At 34.4% G+C, this 21,698-nt stretch overlaps 2 protein-coding genes and 1 long non-coding RNA gene across 5 annotated transcripts in view; all 3 read left to right on the forward strand.

Moving 5' to 3' along the window:
- LOC132167082 (uncharacterized) overlaps positions 1 to 1,591 on the forward strand; it is a 28,700-nt gene extending 27,109 nt beyond the window's left edge. For all 3 annotated transcript variants that reach the window (XM_059577976.1, XM_059577977.1, XM_059577978.1), the window contains exon 13: positions 760 to 1,591. In XM_059577976.1, coding sequence (XP_059433959.1) covers positions 760 to 1,556 — 797 coding nt within the window. In that variant the 3' untranslated portion in view covers positions 1,557 to 1,591. The remainder of the gene's footprint in view (positions 1 to 759) is intronic.
- Positions 1,592 to 3,802: 2,211 nt separating this feature from the next.
- LOC132171138 (putative disease resistance protein RGA4) lies at positions 3,803 to 5,620 on the forward strand. Its single transcript, XM_059582377.1, has 4 exons — positions 3,803 to 4,190; positions 4,330 to 4,502; positions 4,613 to 4,722; positions 5,452 to 5,620. The coding sequence occupies exons 1-4, from the start codon at positions 3,803 to 3,805 to the stop codon at positions 5,618 to 5,620; spliced, it is 840 nt and encodes a 279-aa protein (XP_059438360.1).
- Positions 5,621 to 5,943: 323 nt separating this feature from the next.
- On the forward strand, positions 5,944 to 8,335 carry LOC132168033 (uncharacterized). The gene is made up of 4 exons (XR_009438751.1): positions 5,944 to 6,908; positions 7,001 to 7,090; positions 7,969 to 8,116; positions 8,227 to 8,335. It is a non-coding gene; the product is annotated as an uncharacterized LOC132168033 (long non-coding RNA).
- Positions 8,336 to 21,698: the final 13,363 nt, after the last annotated feature.

Genomic DNA, 21,698 nt, shown 5'->3' on the forward strand with positions numbered 1-21,698 from the left:
CTTGGGTTGCGCCCTTAGCACGTTTTCTATACCACATTACTTATAAAAAATAAAAAAAAAAGTGATCAAGTTTATTGGCCTTTATATCTTTCGCTCATCTAGTTCAAATGCTTATCCTATAGCATTTTACAGGAATCATCCCATGGTGAGTCTGCTTAAAACTTATAACTATCATGGTCAAATTAAGATTTAGCATGTTTTGTACTCAGAATAAATCTCATAATAGAATAGCTATTCTAGTTGGTGTAGTGGGTCAATTGTTTGTTGACGTTTTAGTTACAAAGAACAGCTATTCCCCTGTAAGAGCTATTCCTCACTTTTAAGGAATAACCATTCCGTCTCAAAAGGGTTGGTATAGCTATAAATAAAAAGAAATACAAAACATTCAGAGACGTGCTACAATGACCTCCAGTTACCCCTCTCAATCTCTCTTTTCTGTTACCTCTGGTAATCTGTCTCTCGGCATGGCAGCCATGGAGAAAAAGTGACATAGAACCAGCTGGTGGTGCTCTTCTTTCTTTTTTGCTTTTCTTTGTTGTCCACCTCTTTATAATCGTATCCCAGACACAATGGCTAGATCAATTCCTACCCATCATCTCCCCGGTCCTTTCCTCTTAGTGGCTGAGCACAAGCATTATTTGATGCGACACTATTAAGAGTAAAACATCTTTAGCTTGACAATACTATAGGTGTGCTACAATATGTCGTCAATTATTTGATTTTTCTCCATTGCTATAATCACATGAAAATGCCCTGCAGGCAGGCAAGAAACTGGAACAAAACTTGCTGAATTCTGTGCCCATGCACTTTTAGCCTTGGAGGTCCTTATACATCCCAGAGCCCTTCCACTTACGGATTTCCCCTCTGCTAGTGGTAACTCCTCTGAAGGAGTTGACCATAAATTTTCTGAAAACGTGTATTCCGGTACTCTGAAGCTCGATGGACGATTTACAAGTGACGTCCATGGGATAAGAAACAATATTCATGATTCCGACGATGATGACCTGTATCACAGCTGGCTGGAGAATGGCAAAGAAACTGAGGCTCCAGACAGCATCCCACATAACAATGCGAGGTATAATGAAGAGCCTTCTGAAACTTTAGAAGTTAGGAGTGGAGAAAACCTTCATGTGGATGGTTCATCTAGTGCAAGAATTCCAGAGAAAGTGGGGCAGGAGCCAGCAGCAGCTCGTGTAGATATGAGGAGGGGAGGCAACAATGATGAGATAATGGTTGAGGCAGATCAATTCCAAACAAACATAGCACAAGCTCAGGAACCTGTGCCTTCCAAAGGTGCCATTGTTCCTGCAGAGGAGGTTGTGTCTGGGAGGTTTGTTTTAGGCATTGATGCATCTGATCATGCAGATAATGTACTTGCACCTGGGCAGGATGTCTTGGTGGCTAAAACCAATGAATTTGATACCACCAGTATGATTGCTCCGGCTACAACGTCAAATTCTGCAAAAATTACGGGCGATGCATTTGATTTGGATGGTGAGGATCCATTTCCTGAAATTTTTGATGATGAACCTGATTCTGATGATGAGGAAGATTAGGGTTTTGGTGATATTTATCCTAGGAGTAAAAGAAAGTTTTGAGTAAAAAGGTGTACTTACATTCTGTACAAGTTAAAGGAATCCAGATTGTAAGTCTAATTTATTTTTCTTTTTATTTACATATATAATCCAGACTGTAAGAATGCATAATTTTTGAATCATAACCAAGTACCCAGAAAAGTTCTATATAATTTATTTACCTGCGAATTGAAAATTTTATGTCTTTCTTAGTATCTATTTAGTTATTTTTTTGTTTTTGGTTAAAGTCAAAAAGTTCTTTTTGACTTTAAAAGCTCTATTTTTCAACACAATCATAAATAAGCTCAAAATAATCTTAAAAACAGAGATTTGTTTTTTAATTTTTTAATTTTTTTTTATCAATGAGATATTCAGGTCTCTTGGGACATGTGCTTGGTTTATTTTTATATGTGAAATTATAGGAATAAAAATTGTAGTAATGTGCACTCATGGCTAGATAGTTTGATGATAACGTAATTTATTGCACACTAGGTGACAATGAAGTGATCAACGGCCTTGAGTCCTACAACTTTTAGTTTAACTTGCATTTTTTTTTATATTATTTTATTTTATTGTCAAGTGTGAGATATTGCAAAGTATATTTTTTGGAAAAATCAAATTTAGTCTCTAAATTTTTATTTGATTTCAATTTAGTCCTTCAATTTTTAATTTTGATAACTAGAACCTTAGTTTTCATATGATTTCAAATAGGTTCCTCTGTAATTTTATCGTTCAATTAATTAAAGACATGTCGCGTTAGACCAATCAATTAATTTCATGTGACACTCGTTTGACAAATTATGTACCAACTATACGTGACACAATTATTTTAAATTATAAATATACTTAAAAAAAAAAAGGCATATTAATAAATTTAAAAAAAAAAAAGAAAAAAAAAAAAAAGAAATTGTCGGCCAACTTTGCCACATGGTACGTACAATTGACCCATAATATGTCAAACGAGAATTGTGTAACATTAATTGATTAGTCTGATGTGTTATACCATTAATTAATTGGGTGATAAGTTGACATAGAGACTTATTTGAAAGAGAAATGTTTTGTTCGAGGTAAGTCGGTTGAGGAATGGCTTGTGAAGCCCAGTCATTGGATTGAATCTCATCTCGCTTGCGTGTGGACATGTCAAAAAAAAAAAATCTGTTTCATCCACCCTTAATTAAAATGAAAAAAATATATATATATATATATATATCAATATGTTAACTCAACTGAAAATGCTGAGAAGATACTAAATATTATTTCTCTATTTAAAATAAAACAATAAATAAAAATAAAAAATAAAATAAAAACCCTTAAGAATCTAATTATTCCATATCAAAACTAGGTGAGGTTAGCAAGGTCAACGTGGGTGTGAGGTTGAGGGCAGCTAAGATTTCGCCAAAAATAAAAAATAAAAAATAAAAGCATTTGCCAGTGGTAGTAATTTGACTAGGAAATATTATATTGCATCGATGAATATCATTACTACAAATTTAATAGAAAACAAAATAGCTCTGCAATTTGGTTTTTTATATTTTAGTCAATAGAGACTGCAACAGCAATCTAATTGTTATTTTACGGCAATGGCAGTTTACTTTTCGCCGAAATTAACGTATTGCAACATGTACATATTTGACTTCAAAATATTCTTTCCCATTGGTGATTATGGATCATGGCGGGGATCGCCTATAATTTGGATTTATGTTATTATTCGTGTCCCTTACTTTTTGGCAAGGGTTTATGAGAATGAAAAATAGATATTTTTAGTAATTTGTTGCTTGAATGTTAGCAATTTAGATAGTAAATATGTTGAAGCTTCTAGGAGGTTTATTTGTCTCGTCTACCATTTACTTGGACAGATAAGTCTAATATTAATAACTTTCTTATATTTACTATCTAAATTGTTAGCAATATAAAAAGCAAAATTCCTGAGATCCCGTTCCGAAATAGGAAATATGTATGGGTGATTATTGTAATTTGGTTTTCATAATTTATTGAAGATTAAAAAGGTTCATTTGGCCACATGGGTGCTCATGCATGCATGGCTACATCAAAGAAAAAGTCAGGGAACTTTTCCTTTTCATATGTTTGACTTGTAAAATGCAAGTACGGTGTTAGAAATACAGGCAGCCACTAGTCCTTCCTACTCACAACAACAAGAGTGTATATCTTCATTATACCCTTTGAACTTCTTCAAGAGCCGTTTTTTTTTTTTTTTTTTTTTTTAAGAAATGGCAGAAGGGGTTCTCTTCAAGATTGCTGAGGGAATGATTGGGAGTTTGGGCTCCTTGGCTTTCCAAGAGATCAAACTCTTGTGGGGTGACAAAGATGAGCTGAGCAAGCTCATGAGCACGGTTTCAACAATCAAAGCTGTGCTCTTGGATGCGGTGCTCTTGGATGCGGAGGAGCAGCAGCCTGGAAACCACGCTGTTGGAGAATGGCTCATCAAACTAAATGATGCCATTTATGATGCAGATGACTTGTTCGATGATTTGTCTACTGAAGCCCTGTTGCGAGAGAAAGAGCTACGCATACGCATGTTCTTTTCCAAATCAAACCAGCTTGTCTATGACCTTAAAATGGGCCATAAGATTAAGGCGATTAGAGAGACTGAGAGAGGTTAGATGCCATTGCAGCCGATAGGAAGTTTCACTTAAAGGAAAACCATGATTCAGAGATTACACGAGTATGCAGGAGAAATAGCTAGGGAAAGGGATAACACTCATTCTTTTGTATTTGCGGATAAAGTTATTGGTAGAGAGTGTGATAGGAACTAGGAAGGCAATTATAGAACGTCTAATGGAGTCCAACTCTGGAGAGAATGTTTCAATCCTTCCGATTGTTGGTATTGGTGGATTAGGAAAGACTGCACTAGCTCAACTCATATTCGGCGATGAGAAAATTGAAAAGCATTTTCAGCTAAAGATGTGGGTTTGTGTCTCTGATATCTTTGATGTTAAAAATATTGTTGAAAAAATATTAGAATCTGCAACAAAGAGGAAACCATAAACTGTTGAAATGGATGCATTGATAAATTAAAGGGTTTAGATGAAGTCGCGTCGTGGTCATTGTTTAAGCACATGGCATTTGAGAAAGGCCAAGAGCCGGAGAATTCCAGCATTGTGACAATTGGAAAGGAGATTGTAGAAAAGTGTTCAGGTGTCCCTCTCACCCTACGAAGGATGGGATGCTCACTATACTTCAAAACTACAGAATCAAAGTGGCTATCTTTTAAGAAAAACCAACTTTCAAGGATACCTCAAAAGGAAAATGACATCTTACCAACTCTTAAGTTGAATTATGATCAGCTTCCATCACATTTGAAACATTGTTTTGCTTATTGTAGTTTATTTCCAAAGGATCACACAATTTGTAAGTCAACATTGATTAATCTCTGGATAGCACAAGGGTTTATCAAGTTATTGAATCAAAACCAACGTTTCGAAGATGTTGGTCATGAGTATTTTGTGGATTTACTTTGGAGATCATTCTTTCAAGAAGCTAAAATAGATGAGTTTGGTAACATAATTGAATGCAAAATGCATGACCTCATGCATGATCTTGCTAAATTAGTGGCAGGATTGTTGATCACAACATTAGAATTAAATAATAAGAAAAACATTGATGAGAAAGCTCGTCATTTATCAACTGGTTATGATCTGAATTTTTTCTTCCAAGTTCCAACTTCATTGTCTAAAGCAAGTAAGATATGAACATTTCTTTGCCCTAGTGATGAGTTTTTTGTGGGTGAACTTGATTGTGATGCAATTTTTTCAAGTTTCAACTTCTTGCGTGTGTTGGATTTGCATGGAAGAAAGCTTTATTTAGTGCCAAGCTCTATCTGTAAGTTGAAGCATTTAAGATATCTTGATCTTTCTAGAAATGATATCAAGAAGTTGCCCGAGTCTATAACCGGGTTGCAAAATTTGCAAATGCAAAGGCTATCCTTCTGTTTCAGTCTTGAAGAATTGCTGAGAGATATTAGCAAATTAGTCAACCTCAGGCATCTTGAGATTGATGAGTGTAAAGCTTTGACTTATGCCATGTAGATTGGGAAAACTGACTAATCTTCTGACGTTATCAAAATTTGAGATCTATTCGGGTTCTAATCTCTCCAGACATGGTATTGGTGAATTGAAAGACCTAAATGAACTAAACAATCTGAGAGGGATTTGCATGGATTTGCATGGAAGTAAACAACATCTTCATGCTTTGCATTTAATTTGGAGTAGTTCTTAAGAAGATGTTAATGATTCGGAGGTTGTTGACAATGAAATGTTATTGGAAGGCTTCCAACCACACACAAATCTTAAAAAGCTTCATTGAATTGGCTTTTGTCGCTCACAAATCTTGTTGAATTTAGATTATTGAATTGTAAGAAATGCCAATATTTGCCACCATTGAGTCAACTACCTTCTCTTAAGTGTCTTATTTTCAGAAAGTTGGATGCTATGCAATACATATCAGATAGTGGCGATAGCAATGAGTTTCCTTCTTCTTCATCGGTACCAGTAGCATTTTTTCCATCCCTCAACCTAATCGACCTTGAAGCTTGCCCTAATCTTAAAGGGTGGTGGAAGAGAAGAGATTGTTCTGTGGAGGTCAAAGGTGACAATGCTCATTTATGCTCTTCATTTCTTCGTCTTTCAACATTACGCATCTGGAGTTGTCCTATGTTGACTTCCATGCCAATGTTTCCACATCTTGAAGAAAAGTTGATCCTATGCAATGCTAGCTTGAAGCCACTGCAACAGACAATGAAGATGAATATGTCATCCACTCCTCTCTCAAAATTGAAGCATCTAAAACTAATTTCCATTACGGAACTAAAAACCCTGCCCGAGGAGTGGCTTCTGTGCCTCACTTCTCTCGAGTCCTTATTGATATGGCACTGCCATAGATTAGAGTCTCTCTCCCAAGGTATACGACATCTCACTGCTCTTCAAGACTTGCAACTTGCTTTTTGCAATGAGCTTGATGTAGCTAATGATGAGAGTGGGACGCAATGGCAAGGCCTTAAGAGCCTTCTCTCTCTGAGATTCACGGATCTTCCTAAATTGGTGTCTCTCCCGTCAGGGCTTCAACATGTTACCACTCTACAAATGCTCAGGATTTCTTATTGTGATAGCTTGACGGCTATACCAGAGTGGATCCACAATTGCACGTCACTTCAATTTCTTGAAATTGGTGAATGCTCCAATTTGTCATCTTTGCCTAACGGAATGCGTAGGCAAACATCTTCTCGGAGGTTGGAAATTCGGGGGTGTCCCAAAATTGCTCACATCCCAGGGTTATACTGACGGGGTCTGCTTCAGCAGAGAGTCATACATGTTCAGGGTATTTAATTCACACTTTCGTCTTAACCCTTCATAGTAATTTAGAATGTATTCACTTTCCTCACTTTCACCTTTTTCATTTTTCTCTCTCAGTACTTCTTGGATATTAAATTTCAGAGCTTCATCGGTAACAAAACTATTTGATGAAGCACAGAAGAAATAGGGAACATGGATGACGCACAGGTATTCATTTTTGTTCAATTCTTTCACTTTATTTTTCAAATAATCAATCAAAATATCTGAAACTTGAATAATTACATTCTAAATAGAAATTCTTAATGTCGTTTAATTACTTAGCTTGAAATAAAAGCATAGCGAGACACTCACTTATATCGGTTCATCAATATATACTCACGATGAAGAGTTACTACATGATAAGATTTGTTGATCATCACAAAGACACAAACTGCATTAAATTAGTTTCACCTTTATTGATTTGTTGGTCAACTTGTTTTGTTGTCATTTGCGTAAGCTCCTATGCCAAGTCTCAAGGACACCATTTTCAGAAAGCCTATTTTCAAGGCAGAACAAGGTCCCCAAAAAAAAGATGCTTTGAATTTTTTCTTATTTTAGGTTTCATTAGTTGAAGGTATAGATGAGACAGAAAGACACCCATTGGAGCAGTGGATAGGTACAAAGAAAATGAACTTTGCCTTGGAACATGCAGCTGATCTTCTCTGCTCTTCTCTGTGCCCACACATTGATTACCAGGAAACACTTCAAAACCTATCAAGTGCTTTCTTGTGTTTGAAGTTTCATAGTTGACACTGCTTTATTGCCTTTTTTTTGGCTCTTTGAAAGGCATTGGATCATGAACTTTGGCGTGTTCGCTAAACCTTGAATGCATTTTCCCAAAGCTCACATGTGGTTTAATCCTTCTGAGTGCTTGACATTTTTGAGTTTCTTCTTCAATCAATCCCACTTGTTTTGAGTCTTCACACCATCTTAACTAGAAGTAAAGGAAAATCTACATCATGTAATGATTTGGTCATTTAGAGCTGGCTATCTATTCTGGACCCCTTAGAGTGATTTGGTCAATTCTTTTTCTTAAAAACTATTAGAGAAGGAAGAATACACACTGCCTGAATTCTTCAAAGATAGGACCATGGAGGAGACATTTGTATCCTTTCAGGCAATCAAGAATGACCTTAGAGGAAGATTAATGTGTTACAAACAAGATTGGACTGGTGGCTTTAGAGCAGGCTTCAGGTAAATCTCACATACTCTCTTAGTTTGTTCAATTTGCAAAGCTGACTTATGCTTCTTATATTGGTTAGTTTTATCACAAGTCTTGATGACGAAATTTTTTTACTTTTCAGGATTTTGGCTCCCACCACATATATCTTTTTTGCTTCAGCAATACTGGTCATCTCATTACAATCCTTTTATTATATTAGTGATTTTTCTTGGACTTTTTGAGAAACAAAGTGTATCTAGTGTAAGATATATTCCCTTTTATTATATTATTGGGTCAGTTGTGCCAGGTCGGGTCGTGTCAATCCGACACAACACATTAACTAAACATGTCATGGCATTAGGTTGGGTCGTGTCAATCTGACACAACATGTTTACTAAACAGGTAACACGTGTCATGTTCGACCCATTTATATAAACATGTCGTGTTCGGGTTGACCTAAACAGATTGGCGGGTTAATCGAATTGATATGAACTTGACACGTGAACCCGTTTTGTCAGCCTTAAAATATTTAGTTTTGTATAACTCATGAGTTATAGACTTGTAACTTTGTAGTTATTGCTGTTTAAAAAGAGATTTGCCTATTTTTGGAGGATAAAAAGATTTACAAAAAATTAGTTAAGTGTTGTTTGGTAGAGAAGTTTGGATGAAAAATCATAGCTTGGAGATTTAGTGTAGACATGCACATCATGTCAGAGATACTATTCGGCATTCACTTTAAGCTCCACTTGGTGCAGGGAAAATTTAAAAATAATTGAAATTTCAAATTTTTGATATTTTAAAACTTGATGTTGGACAAAGTAGAAATCCATATTCTCTTTCTTGAAATGAGTATATTTTCTATAAATCAAAACAACAAGAAGCATAAGATTGGAAGTTTGTATTTTTCTTTTCTAACTTATTAAAAACAGGACAGGTAGGTGTGGAGACTGGCATAGGATTATTGAAATCCCAATACTAGAATTGGTTTGAAAAGGTGTACTCAACGTTCCATATTTCAAAAAAAAAAAAGAAAAAAAGAAAAAAAAGAAATAGAGCGGATATACTATTAAAATCAACTTAAGCATAATGCTCTATAGAGTGATATTAGAGATACAATGGAAAACTTCCTCAATAAGACTATATTCCACGGTAAAAGATAAAGCTGCCTTCTCTAAACAGCTAACTGCACCATTTAAATATCGTCTTACATAATTAATTTTATTGACATCCCAATACATATGATTTCTTTGTTTTCTTTTAATCAAATGTCAATCCAGTTGAGTGGCAATTGTCTTTAAATTTTGTTCCTTTTAATTTCAGGTATTGTGATCAACTTCTCAAATTTGTTTATTTTTTCTGTGTAAGTAATTATGTAGTCATAATAGCTTAAAAGTGCTTAATTTCTCTATTAAAGTGAGCATCATCATACTTTATTTTATTATAATTCTTACATTTGATTTTTAATTGTGCAATAGTATTTAATCACTAACATTGAGTTTAATAAGATCTAATAATGCAAGTAATTGCATCTTTGTAGGAGTTGAAAAAGAATAAGACAAAAGCCAAGCCAAGCCAATAAATAAAAGAAAAACCAAACAAAAATTGGAAGAGGAAAAGGTGCTAACATGTGAAAAGATTGAGAAAAATTGCACATGAAAAGCAAAAGAAGTTGTTTTCCTGCTTGCCAAACACAAAGGAGGAAAGCTCCGATTGGGATTTTCTGGAGAAGCAACAGTGCCGCATCGATTTGTGAATTTCTGGAGCGCAGTTTAATGTTCAGCATTTTATTTATGGAATTTCTTTTCATAACTATGAGTGATTAAATCTTTGGTTAGGGTTAGGGGTAAAGCTTAGTATTTTTATTATGTGTTCTTGAGACTATTTGTTGTTCTTTGTAGATGAATGATTGAATTTTGGGGATGCTTTGTAATTTGAGAATAATTTCATGTCACAAGTTTATTTTGATTCATTATGATTTTTGTTTATATCAAATGATTACTTTGTTTGATTTATTATGATTCGAAAATACATTGAATGTTTAATTTATTGTAACATTGTTATTAAAATCAAATTCTCAACAAATCTATGTTCAATCTATTTTATATTTGATTGGTCCTTAATTCTTTTATCTTCCGATTAGGAGAATTGATTTTTTATCTAGTTAAGTTAATAATTAAGGATAATTACCTTTCCCCCTCATTAACTACAACGCATTGTCACTTTGCTCCCATGAACTGACAATCCTACTGCCCGACCCTATAAGACTACAATTTTCTTCCAAAAACTCTCATTCCGTCAATCAGCTATGTTAAAAACCTTGAATATAACTTTTAAAAAAATAATTTGGGTGAGGGGGTGGCCAGCAAACCACCCCCAGAGGTTGCTAGGGGTGTCGGCGTATGGGGTGGCGCGCAGCCACCCTAGCCGCCTCTGGGGTGGCTCGTGGGCCACCCCCAAAGCTGGCTGGGGGATGGCCATGCACCACCCCCAGCCACCCAAGAGGTGGGTGGTGGTAGTGCGCGGCCACCTGACGGCCACCCCCAGCTAGATCTGGGGGTGGCCCGACGGTCACCCCACCTCAGGGGTGGCATGCGAGCCACCTGGCCACCCCCTCCCTTTTTTGTTTTTTTTTTAAAAAAAATTAATTTATATATTTATATTTTTTTGTTTTGATTTTTTATTTGAGGGTATTTCTGTCTTTTAAGGAGATTTAACATCTAAAAGAAAATATTTCGTCTAATTTAACGTGATTAATTGACAGAATGGGGGTTTTGGAAGAAATGATAGTCTCATAGGGTCAGGTAGTAGAGTTGTTAGTTCATGAGGGCAAAGTGACAATGCGTTATAGTTGATGAGAAGAAAAGGTAATTACTCATAACAATTATATGTCTCATGAGTACGTAATATAATGTTGCGTGGATCATTAAAACCCTAATACTTTTCTCATTAATTTTTACCTAGTGTTACTTCTATTAATTTAGTTTAGTTAATTTAATTCTAGTTTACCTTTTACTCAATTGCTCCAATAAAAAACTTTTTTGTGGAAAACCAAAATCAACTCTTTTTTATTTTTATTTTTCTTTTTCTTTTTTTGTTTTTTTTGGCGAAATAAGAATTTTACTTTATAGTGTGTGCCTACTTCTTGAGGATTGACTTCATACTTACCGAGAATTTATTACTTGCGATAACCTCCACTTGGGTTTGCTACGTCAAAAAGATTGCAAACCCAAGTACAAGCTATAGCAAGTAATAAATTTTTGATAAGTACAAAGTTGATAATCACGAAATGGTAAAACACTAAAGTAAAATTCCTATTATTGTGCAGAAAAGTAAAAATATTTGGTTTTTGTTTTCCACTTAAAAAGTGAAGCAATGAAGTGATTAAATTAACAAAACTAGTAAAATAGAGCTATGTAAAAAGTAATGAGAAAAGTAGTACGGTTCAATGATCCACCTAGCAGTGTATTACGAATTCGTGAGACATATATTATTAATTCAATTAGGTAGAAAATCAATTCTCCTAATTAGAAGATAAAAGAATTAAACACCCATCAAATATAAAATAGACTTAATATGGATTTGTCGAGAATTTGATTTTAATATATAATGTTAGAATAAATTAAGCATTCAATATATTTTCAAATCATAACAAATCAAACAAAGTAAGCATTGCAGGCAATAAAATAATCAAATGCTAATTAACACTAATTAAATAGCAGCGGAATGAATTGATTATATAAATACCTCCGGCCATTGCTTTGCTCAAGTGAAGTGAAGAAAACTTTTTTGCAACAATCAGAGAGTCTGAAAATCAAAAATTTAGAGAGAAGTTCTTCTGACCTATGCCCACCAGTGCCAATAGATGGTTACACGGGGTTCTATCTATAGGTCAGGGACCCTCAATCTTTTTTGGTTAACTGATTTTTCTTATCCCATCAAGGAATAAAATCAAACTAATATTAGTGAAACCATAATTGTATGTATTTATTTATAATTATAATACACCATAATTACAATTATTAAATAAGTATCGCTACGGTGAAACTGTAACTGTATTTATTTATAATTATAATAAATGTGACATAGGGCCATAAATGAAATTTCTTACATTCTCTCACTTGGCCCTTATGACACATAACTCATTCTGATGTTCGGTTCTACAATATGACCATTACTTTATTTATTCCAACCATTCATGGAATCCTCCAACTCACACAAGAAATATTACACATGAATCATGAAGGTAAAACCTTTATGTAATAAGCCGTTCATTCCATGCATTACATATATAATATTCCCTAAATGAGTACTATATGGGCAATCAAACTTTATGAATAAACTTACCATAAATTATTCGGATCCTACTTTAATTTTATCCTCACAGATAAGGTAATAAATATACACAAAACTTTATAACAATAACTTGATGTCTATAGACTTATTAGAAAGAACGAAGTACAAAATGAATCAATGAGCCCTATACGCTCCACATAACTTTTAAACAGCTTTATCGGTAAACCTTTAGTCATAGGATTTGCAACAATCAATTCAATACTGATATGCTCAATGAACACTTCATTTCTTTTGATGTTCTCTCTCACATGAAGGCAATTGATGTCGATATGCTTACTTCAGCTTCCACTTTATTATTCTTAGAGAATAATAAGGCAGCATGATTATCGCAAAAGATTTTTATTGGTCTTGCGATATAATCGACAATTTTGAGACCACCAACAAAGTTTCTCAACCATAGTGTCGTGTAGTGGTTTCAAAGCACGCAATAAATTCTACCTCCATTGTAAATGTAGCAACTATAGTTTGCTTGTTGCTTCTCCAGAATATAGCCCTTCCAGCAAGAAAAAAGATATACCTTAAAGTAGACTTTCTACTATCTCCACATCCAACAAAATTTGAATCTGAATATCCAACCACCTCCAAATGGTCGGTGTGTCTGTATGTCAAACTGTAATCCTTGGTTCCTTGCAAATACCGCATGACTTTCTTTGCAGCTTTCCAATCTTCCAATCCTAGGTTGCTTTAATACTGACCCAGCATTCCAACTGCCACACAATAGGCTGCCGACTGCAGATGCGTATGTAATATTTTTCAACTACTCTTATTCCAATGCATTTCGGAGGCATTGATCATTATTGAATTTATCCCCTTTAATGATAGGTGCAGCAGAAGCCAAATAGTTCTTCAGTCTAAATCTCTCTAAAACGTTTTCAATGTAGGCCTTTTGAGAAAGTTTTAATATTCTTTGCTTTCTGTCTTTGTGAATCTCTATGACAATGACACAAATCCTTCATTTCAAAATTTTGAGAGAGGAACGATTTGGCCTTATGTGGCAAACCTAAATCATTATTTGCAAGCAAAATATCATCTACATACAAGACTATAAAGATTACTTTACTTCCACTAATCTTAAGGTATATACATTAGTCAACAAAGTTCTCAATAAAACCATATGAGGTAATAACCTTGTGAAATTTGATATACCATTTGTGGGAGGCTTGTTTTAGCCCATAAATAGATTTCTTTAGTTTGCAAGCTTTTTTAGTGTTATCATCAAAACCTTCATGTTGTTTCATGTAAACCTCCCCTTTAAGATCACCATTTAGAAATGCTATTTTCACATCCATTTGATGTAGCTCTAGATCAAAATGAGCTACTAATGGCATGATTATCCTAAATGAATCATTCTTCGATACTGGAGAGAAAGTTGCATGATAATTAATGCCTTCTTTTTATGTGAAACCCTTGGCCACAAGTCTAAATTTATATCGTTCAACATTACTGGAAGCATCCGTCTTAGTTTTGTAAACCCATTTGCAGCCTACGGCTATAGCTCCCTTCGATAAGCCAACGGGATCCCAGACTTGATTTTTAGCCATGAATTCCATCTCTTCCTTCATGGCATTTAACTAGAATGTGGAGTGATCTCTACTTATGGCTTGTGAAAACGATTTCGGATCATCCTTAGGCCCAACATCAAAATCGGAATCTTGGAGGTATATAACAAAATCACTAGGGATTGCTGGTTTACTTATTCTAGAGGATCTTCTTAATCCAACTTCCTTCGCATTTGGAGGAGGTTGAGTAAGTTCATTCTGAACTTGTTCCTCATGAGTTAGCTGTTCTGAAATTGATTGTGATTCAAGGTAATCAGTTTTGATTTCCTTGAGCATAATCAAACGTCCTTTAGATGAAGGAGCTTCAGTCAACTCTTTGGCTTTCTCTAATTCAATCTTTTGAGGATAAGCACTCCCACTATGTTCAAAATCCTCTAGAAATTTTGCATTTATAGACTTAACAATTCTATACTACGACAACGACAATAAAACCTAAATCCTTTCGAGTTTACTACATTGCCAATAAAATGACCGCTCGTTGTCCTTGGGTCTAATTTCTTCATATTTGGATTGTAAATCCTCACTTCAGCAGGACAACCATATATGTGTAAGTGATTTAAACTTAGTTTCCATTCATACACAACACTTTTTAAGGATGCTTCTAACCATGTCCATAAGTGTGCGATTCCTTCTTTTTGCTACATCGTTTTGTTGTGGTGTGCCAGGCATTGTGTATTAAGCAACAAATGCCTTCCTCTTCAAGAAATTGCGCAAATGGGCCTATCATTTGTCCTTTTTTTGTGTACCTTTCATAGTACTCTCCACCTTTATCAGATCTTACGATCTTGATTTTCTTTTCATTTTGTTTCTCTACCTCTACCTTGTAGGTCTTAAAAGCATTTAGTGCTTCAGCCTTATCATTTAGAAGATAGAGATACATAACCCATGTATGGTCATCAATTAAAGATATAAAATATCTTTGACCATTCAAGCAAGGAGTATGGAAAGGTCCATACATATCTGTGTATGATTTCAAGAATCTCAGAACTCCTTTTGGCACCTTTAGTGGTCTTGTTAGTTTGCTTTCCCTTTATGCAATCCACACAAGTACCAAAATTTGTCAAGTCAATAGTTTTTAAAACTCCATCATTTACTAATATTTTGATTCTCTCTATGGAGATATGTCCCAATCTCCTGTGCCATAATAAAGTGGAGTTCTCATCCATAAGGCTCCTCTTAATGCCAACATTAGTATGCAATGATAAACAATTGTTTTCAAAGTTGGGATCTAGATCAATTTTGAATAAACCATCAACTTTTATTCCACCACCAATAAAATTTTCACATTTAAAAATACTAAATGTAGAATTTATAAATAAAAAAACCAAAACCAACAATATCCAATTTAGAAAGAGAAATCAAGTTTCTAGAAAAACGCGGAATGAAAAATACATTACCAAGATCTAAAACATATCCATATTTTAAAATCAATCTAAAAGTCCCAACTGCATCCATATGTGGAAACAATTTATTTTCTTGGTAGACCCGTTGTTCATTGCCAGCTGGTTCCCTTGTGTTGAGAAAACCCTGCATTGTGTTAACAATATGGATTGTAGAACCAGAATCAATCCACCATGTATTACTAGAAGCCTCAACAAAAAAAGATTCACGACATACTAAAGATATGATATTACCTTTCTTTTTGAGCCATCTTAGATACTTTTGGCAATCTTTCTTCATAGGCCCATTTTTCTTGCAGAAGAAACAACTATCCTTTTTTCCATTTTGATTGATTGACTACTTGTCTTCTTTCTTAAAGTGTGGGGCATTCTTGCCTCTCTTGGTCTTTCCGTTATAATGAGTAGCCATGTGAACACTTTGTGGCTTCTCTTGCTTTAACCTCTCCTCTTCTTGAACACACATGGTCAGAAGTTCATTCACTGATCATTTATCCTTATATGTGTTATAAGATATTTTAAAATGAGTATATTTAAAAGGGAGAGAGTTCAATATGAAATGAACCAAAAATGACTCAGATATATCAACCTCTAGGGACTTCGGTTGAGCAAACATGTCCCTCATTTCCATAATGTGTTCTCGCACACTTCTGGAATTGTCGAAGGTTTTGCATGAAAGCTTTTTCATTAGGGTGCTGGCTAAGGCCTTATTGGAACTCACAAATTGTTGATCAACGGCCTAAATGAATTCTTTTGCCTTGTGGAATTCTGGGATAGAACCCCTAATGCCCTTAACGACATGAGATTTTATGAACATGGGACTTAAGCGATTAGATCGCTCCCACCGTTCATGCTTAGAAATCTCTTGTGGTGTGCTTATGTCCATGAGGGTGGGTGGTTCATACACACGAAGCGCCATGTCAAGTTCCATACACTCCAAATAAAAAAGCAAATTTTCTTTCCATTCAGAAAAGTTATTTCCATTCAGCATTGGAACGGTACTTTCAATAAAGGCAGTAGGAATAGCTGTGACGATCAAGGAAAATAAAAATACTTTAATACTATGAAATTAACCATATTTTAAATTAACTAGTTCTAATTTAATAATAAATTTTAACCTACCTGTGGGCAAAGATTGCATCACGAATGAAATTTACTCTTTATTAATAGGACTAATAAATTTATGAAATTTACTCTTTATTAATAGGACTAATAAATTTTAACATTAATAAATAAAATTGCCTATACCTGCCCACAGGTATGGAAAATTTTATTTATTATTGTTTAAATTTATTAGTCCTATTAATAAACAATAAATTTCATGTGTGATACAATCTTTGCCCATAGGTATACAATTAAATTAGCATTGGTTAATTTCATAGCATTAAAGTATTTTTATTTTCCTTGATCATCGCAGCTATTCCTACCATTGTTATTGAAAGTATTGTTCCAATATTGAATGGAAATAACTTTTCTGAATGGAAAGAAAATTTGCTTTTCTATTTGGGGTGTATGGAACTTGACTTGTCACTTCGTGTGGACGAACCACCCGCCCTCAAGGACATAAGTACGCCACAAGAGATTGCTAAGCATGAACGGTGGAAGCGATCTACTCACTAAAGTCTCATGTTCATGAAATCTCATGTCGTTAAGGGCATTAGGTGTTTTATCTCAGAATGCCATAAGGCAAAAGAATTCATTCAGGCTATTGAGGAACAATGTGTGAGTTCCAATATGGCCTTAGCCAGCCCCGTAATGAAAAAGCTTTCAAGTAAAACCTTCGACAATTCTAGATGTGTGCGAGAGCACATTATGGAAATGAGGGACATGTCTGCTCAACTGAAGTCCCTAGAGGTTGATAGTTCTGAGTCATTTTTGGTTCATTTCATATTAAACTCTCTCCCTTTTGAATATACTCCTTTTAAAATATCTTATAGCACACATAAGGATAAATGATCAGTGAATGAACTTCTAATCATCTGTGTTCAAGAACAGGAGAGGTTAAAGCATGAGAAGCCACAAAGTGTTCACATGGCTACTCATGATAAAGGAAAGACCAAGAAAGGCAATAATGCCCCACACTTCAAGAAAGAAAACAAGTTGTCAATCAATTAAAATGGCAATAAGGATATTTATTTCTTCTGCAAAAAAAAGGGGCATGTGAAGAAAGAGTGCCAAAAGTATCTAACAAGTTTCGAAAAAAAGGAAATATCATATCTTTAGTATTTCATGAATCTTTATTTGTTGATGCTCCTAGTAATAAATGGTGGATTGATTCTGGTTCTACAATCCATTTGTTAACACGATGTAGGGTTTTCTCAACACAAAGAAACTAGCAAGCAATGAACAATGGGTCTACTTAGGAAATAAATTGTTTCCGCATATGGAGGTAGTTGGGACTTCTAGATTGATTTTAAAATCTGGATATGTTTAGGATCTTGATAACGTATTTTTCATTCCACATTTTTCTAGAAACTTGGTTTCTGTTTCTAAATTAGATATTGTTAGTTTTCGTTTTTTATTTATAAATTCTACCTTTAGTATTAATAAATCTGAAAATATTATTGGTGGTGGAATAAAAGTTGATGGTTTATTCAAAATTGATCTAGATCCCAACCTTGAAATCAACTCTTTATCATTGCATACTAATGTTGGCATAAAGAAGAGCCTAATGGATGAGAACTACGATTTGTTATGGCACAGGAGATTGGGACATATCTCCATAGAGAGAATCAAAAGATTAGTAAATGATGGAGTTTTAAAAACTCTTGACTTTACTAATTTTGGTACTTGTGTGGATTGCATTAAGGGAAAGCAAACCAAGAAGACCACTAAAGGTGCCAAAAGAAATTATTAGATTCTTGAAATCATACACATAGATATCTATGGACCTTTTCCTACTCCCTGCCTGAATGGTCAAAGATATTTTATATCTTTTATTGATGACCATAAACGGGTTATGTATCTCTATCTTCTAAATGATAAGGCTGAATCACTAAATGTTTTCAAGACTATAAGGTAGAAGTAGATAAACAAAAGGAAAAAAAAAAAAAAAAATCAAGATCGTAAGATCTTATAGAGGTGAAGTGGAAGGTACACAGAAAAGGGACAAATGATAGGTCTATTTGCGCAATTTCTTGATGAGGAAAGCATTGTTGCTCAATCAACAATGCCTGACACACCTTAACAAAATTGTGTAGTAGAAAGAAAGAATCGCACACTTATGGACATGGTCAATAGCATGCTTAGTAATTCTCAGCTACCTTTATTTTTATGGAGTGAAGCCTTAAAATCAGCGGTGTATGTATTAAACCGAGTCCCATCCAAGGCTATCCCTAAGATACCTTTTTGAATTATGAAATGGATGGAAACCAAGTTTAAATCACTTACACATATGGGGTTATCCTGTTGAAGTGAGGATTTACCATCCAAATTTGAAGAAATTAGACCCAAGGACAACCAATGGTCATTTTATTGGCTATGCAGTAAACTCCAAAGGATTTAGGTCTTACTATCCTTCTCATAGTACTAGAATTTTTGAGTCTATAAATGGAAAACTTCTAGAGGATTCTAAAATAGAGGGAGTGCTTATCCTCAAAAGATTGAATTAGAGGAAGCACAGGAGTTGACTGAAGCTCCTTCATCTAAAAGATGTTTGATTATGCTCAAGGAAATCCAAACTGATTACCTTGAACCACAATCAATTTCAGAATAACCAACTCATGAGGAACAAGTTCAGAATGTACTTAACCCCCTCCAAATGTGGAGGAAGTAGGATTAAGAAGTTCCTCTAGAATAAGTAAACTGGCAATCCCTAATGATTATGTTGTATACCTCCATGATTTCGATTTTGACGTTAGGCCTAAGGATGATCCAAAACCGTTTTCACAAGCCATAAGTAGAGATCACTCCACATTATGGTTAAATGCCATGAAGGAAGAGATGAAATGCATTAGGGCTAAAAAGGCGGGCTGTTATTAAGCGCTCACTAACAACCATAACCGCGAACCACCTTAAAAGCAGTTAGTAAAAAACCTCTAACCGCCATTTTTATATAATATATATTTTTATATTTTTATAATAATAATAATATAAATTGATCATTAAATCATATGAAATTCCATATACGTTATAAATTATAATTATACATATATCCATACCAAAAAATATAAATATATTAGATCTAGGGGTACTAACCGCAACCGCTAACCACCTAGGTGATTAACCGCCGGTTAGCGGTAATTAAATAAATAACCGCCTCTACTAACTGCTTCTACAAGTTGGGCCTTTTGGACCAATTTTGAGAGTTGGGCTTTTTTTGGGCTCACTTAAATCGTTTTTTCCTTTCTTTTTTTTTTTTTTTTTGCCTTTTCAGGGCCGTTTTAGCATCAAAATTTGCTATATACCTTAAATTGTGCCGAATTAGTATAAAATGAGCCCCGTATTGAAAAATATAAAATATTTCACCACAAATTTACATTAGCTTACATTTACTTGAATTTTTTTTTTTTTTTGAAAAAAAAAAAAAATTCCTTAAATGCATTTCATAACTTGTTAAGATTCAACACTGACCAATGTTTTAAACAAGGAATTAAACACAACATATAAATAAAATTTCCAAAATCCTTTTAGGTTCACCTTCTATACAATATATAATACAAATAAAATTACAACAATTCTACACAACATTCAAATAAAGCATATAAAAAAGTTCACAATCGAAGATAATAACCATAATCCATAAACACATATTCATCTTATAAATCTATAAACTCACATTCAGCTTATAAATGAAAATTCAATCAACCAAAGAAACCCAACACAAATATAAACATATTCACTTCTACTTCTATCACCATGTGGTCTCATTTCCACTGTAAGCGGATTCAAGCCAAGAAAATTCATATAAGTCCCTACCTGTGTGTTGAAATGGGAAAACATTAGCAACTAATATAAATAAGATAACCTTAATTACCATGACAATTCAAAAAAATGATAACCTTCATTACTAACAAACCTCTAGGTAAAAGATGAATCAGTACTTGAACTTAAATGTTGAGTCATATCTATGAACAAATAACTAGAATAAATTAATAAATAATGAAAACTAAATGAAGTTGCAAATAAGTAATTTATAAACATTTACCTGGCTCATCAAAGCCTGCCAAAAACATCTCCAACTCCTCATTGCTTAGGCAGTTCTTTATCCAGTTTTGTGTGTAAATCAAGGCCTCAACGATTAGTGGAGATAATGAACTCGTAAAGGAATCGAACACACGACCACTAGTGCTAACTGAGGACTCAAAGCAACGGTGAAAATAGGGATGGCCAATACATCACGAGCTATATTTGCGAGGATAGGGTATTTGGACGCATTAACCTTCCGCCAACCTAAAATATTAAAATATTTTGTTGCTGCTACACACCCATACAATGAATACCGATCCAACTCCGACTTACACGCCAAATCATTCTCTTCCTCAAGGTGTTGGAAAAACATCTTCCTATATTGGTCCTCGCTATCTTTCGAGACTTCACAACCAACATTCAAATTACCATTTGAACTTCCTATATTCACATCAACGGTAGACAACTTCCCCACATTAAACTTATTGCAATGGTACATAAAACATTTTAGGAGGGATTTCATTATGTTTTTCGCTCATGTAGGCCCATCGCATCTTGTCAACCAAAACACCCTCATCTTGGAGCGCGGGTCAAGCACAAAAGCAACATACATAAAAAAGTTGATGTTATCCATATTCCCTCAACACTGTTCATACTTTTGTTTCATACTGAGACTCACACTCCCTAGGATAGGATCACAACTAAGACACCCATCACTCAATGTATGTTGAATGAAATATGAATTGGAAGTGACACAATTTGGATCTAAAAAGTTATAAATAACTAAAATTAATAAATAAATAATGAAAAGTAAAGTAAATTTGAAAATAACTAATTTATAAACATTTACCTGAAAACTTCAATGTAGCATCATAAAAATTTTTCAAAAACCTCACAAGTCTAGCATTTTCCAAATCAATAATGGAAGGAACAACAAACTGATTATCTTCTTCACCTAGTAGGTCAAAAGCTTTTTCGTATTTCTTAGTGGTACTCAATGTTAAGCATGTAGAGTTCCATCTAGTTTGAACATTCAGACACACCATCTTTGCACAATTAATAATTTCCTGCTCTATACAACCTTTAAACTTTACCATCATCGTCGGTGAAGACCTCACATATTTTACCGCATTCCTTATATTATCTATACGATCCCCCAATTCTTCCAAGCCATCACG

This window comes from Corylus avellana, chromosome ca1 (genome assembly GCF_901000735.1).
Source record: "Corylus avellana chromosome ca1, CavTom2PMs-1.0".
Lineage (NCBI taxonomy): Eukaryota > Viridiplantae > Streptophyta > Magnoliopsida > Fagales > Betulaceae > Corylus > Corylus avellana.

Bases quoted from the DNA above. Each gene is read 5' to 3' on its own strand.
- LOC132171138 (XM_059582377.1), top strand. From the start codon at position 3,803: ATGGCAGAAGGGGTTCTCTTCAAGATTGCTGAGGGAATGATTGGGAGT. The intron at 4,191-4,329 runs GTTAGATGCCAT...AGTTATTGGTAG, and splicing joins GATTAGAGAGACTGAGAGAG to AGAGTGTGATAGGAACTAGG. The intron at 4,723-5,451 runs GTGTTCAGGTGT...TGATCTTTCTAG, and splicing joins GGAAAGGAGATTGTAGAAAA to AAATGATATCAAGAAGTTGC.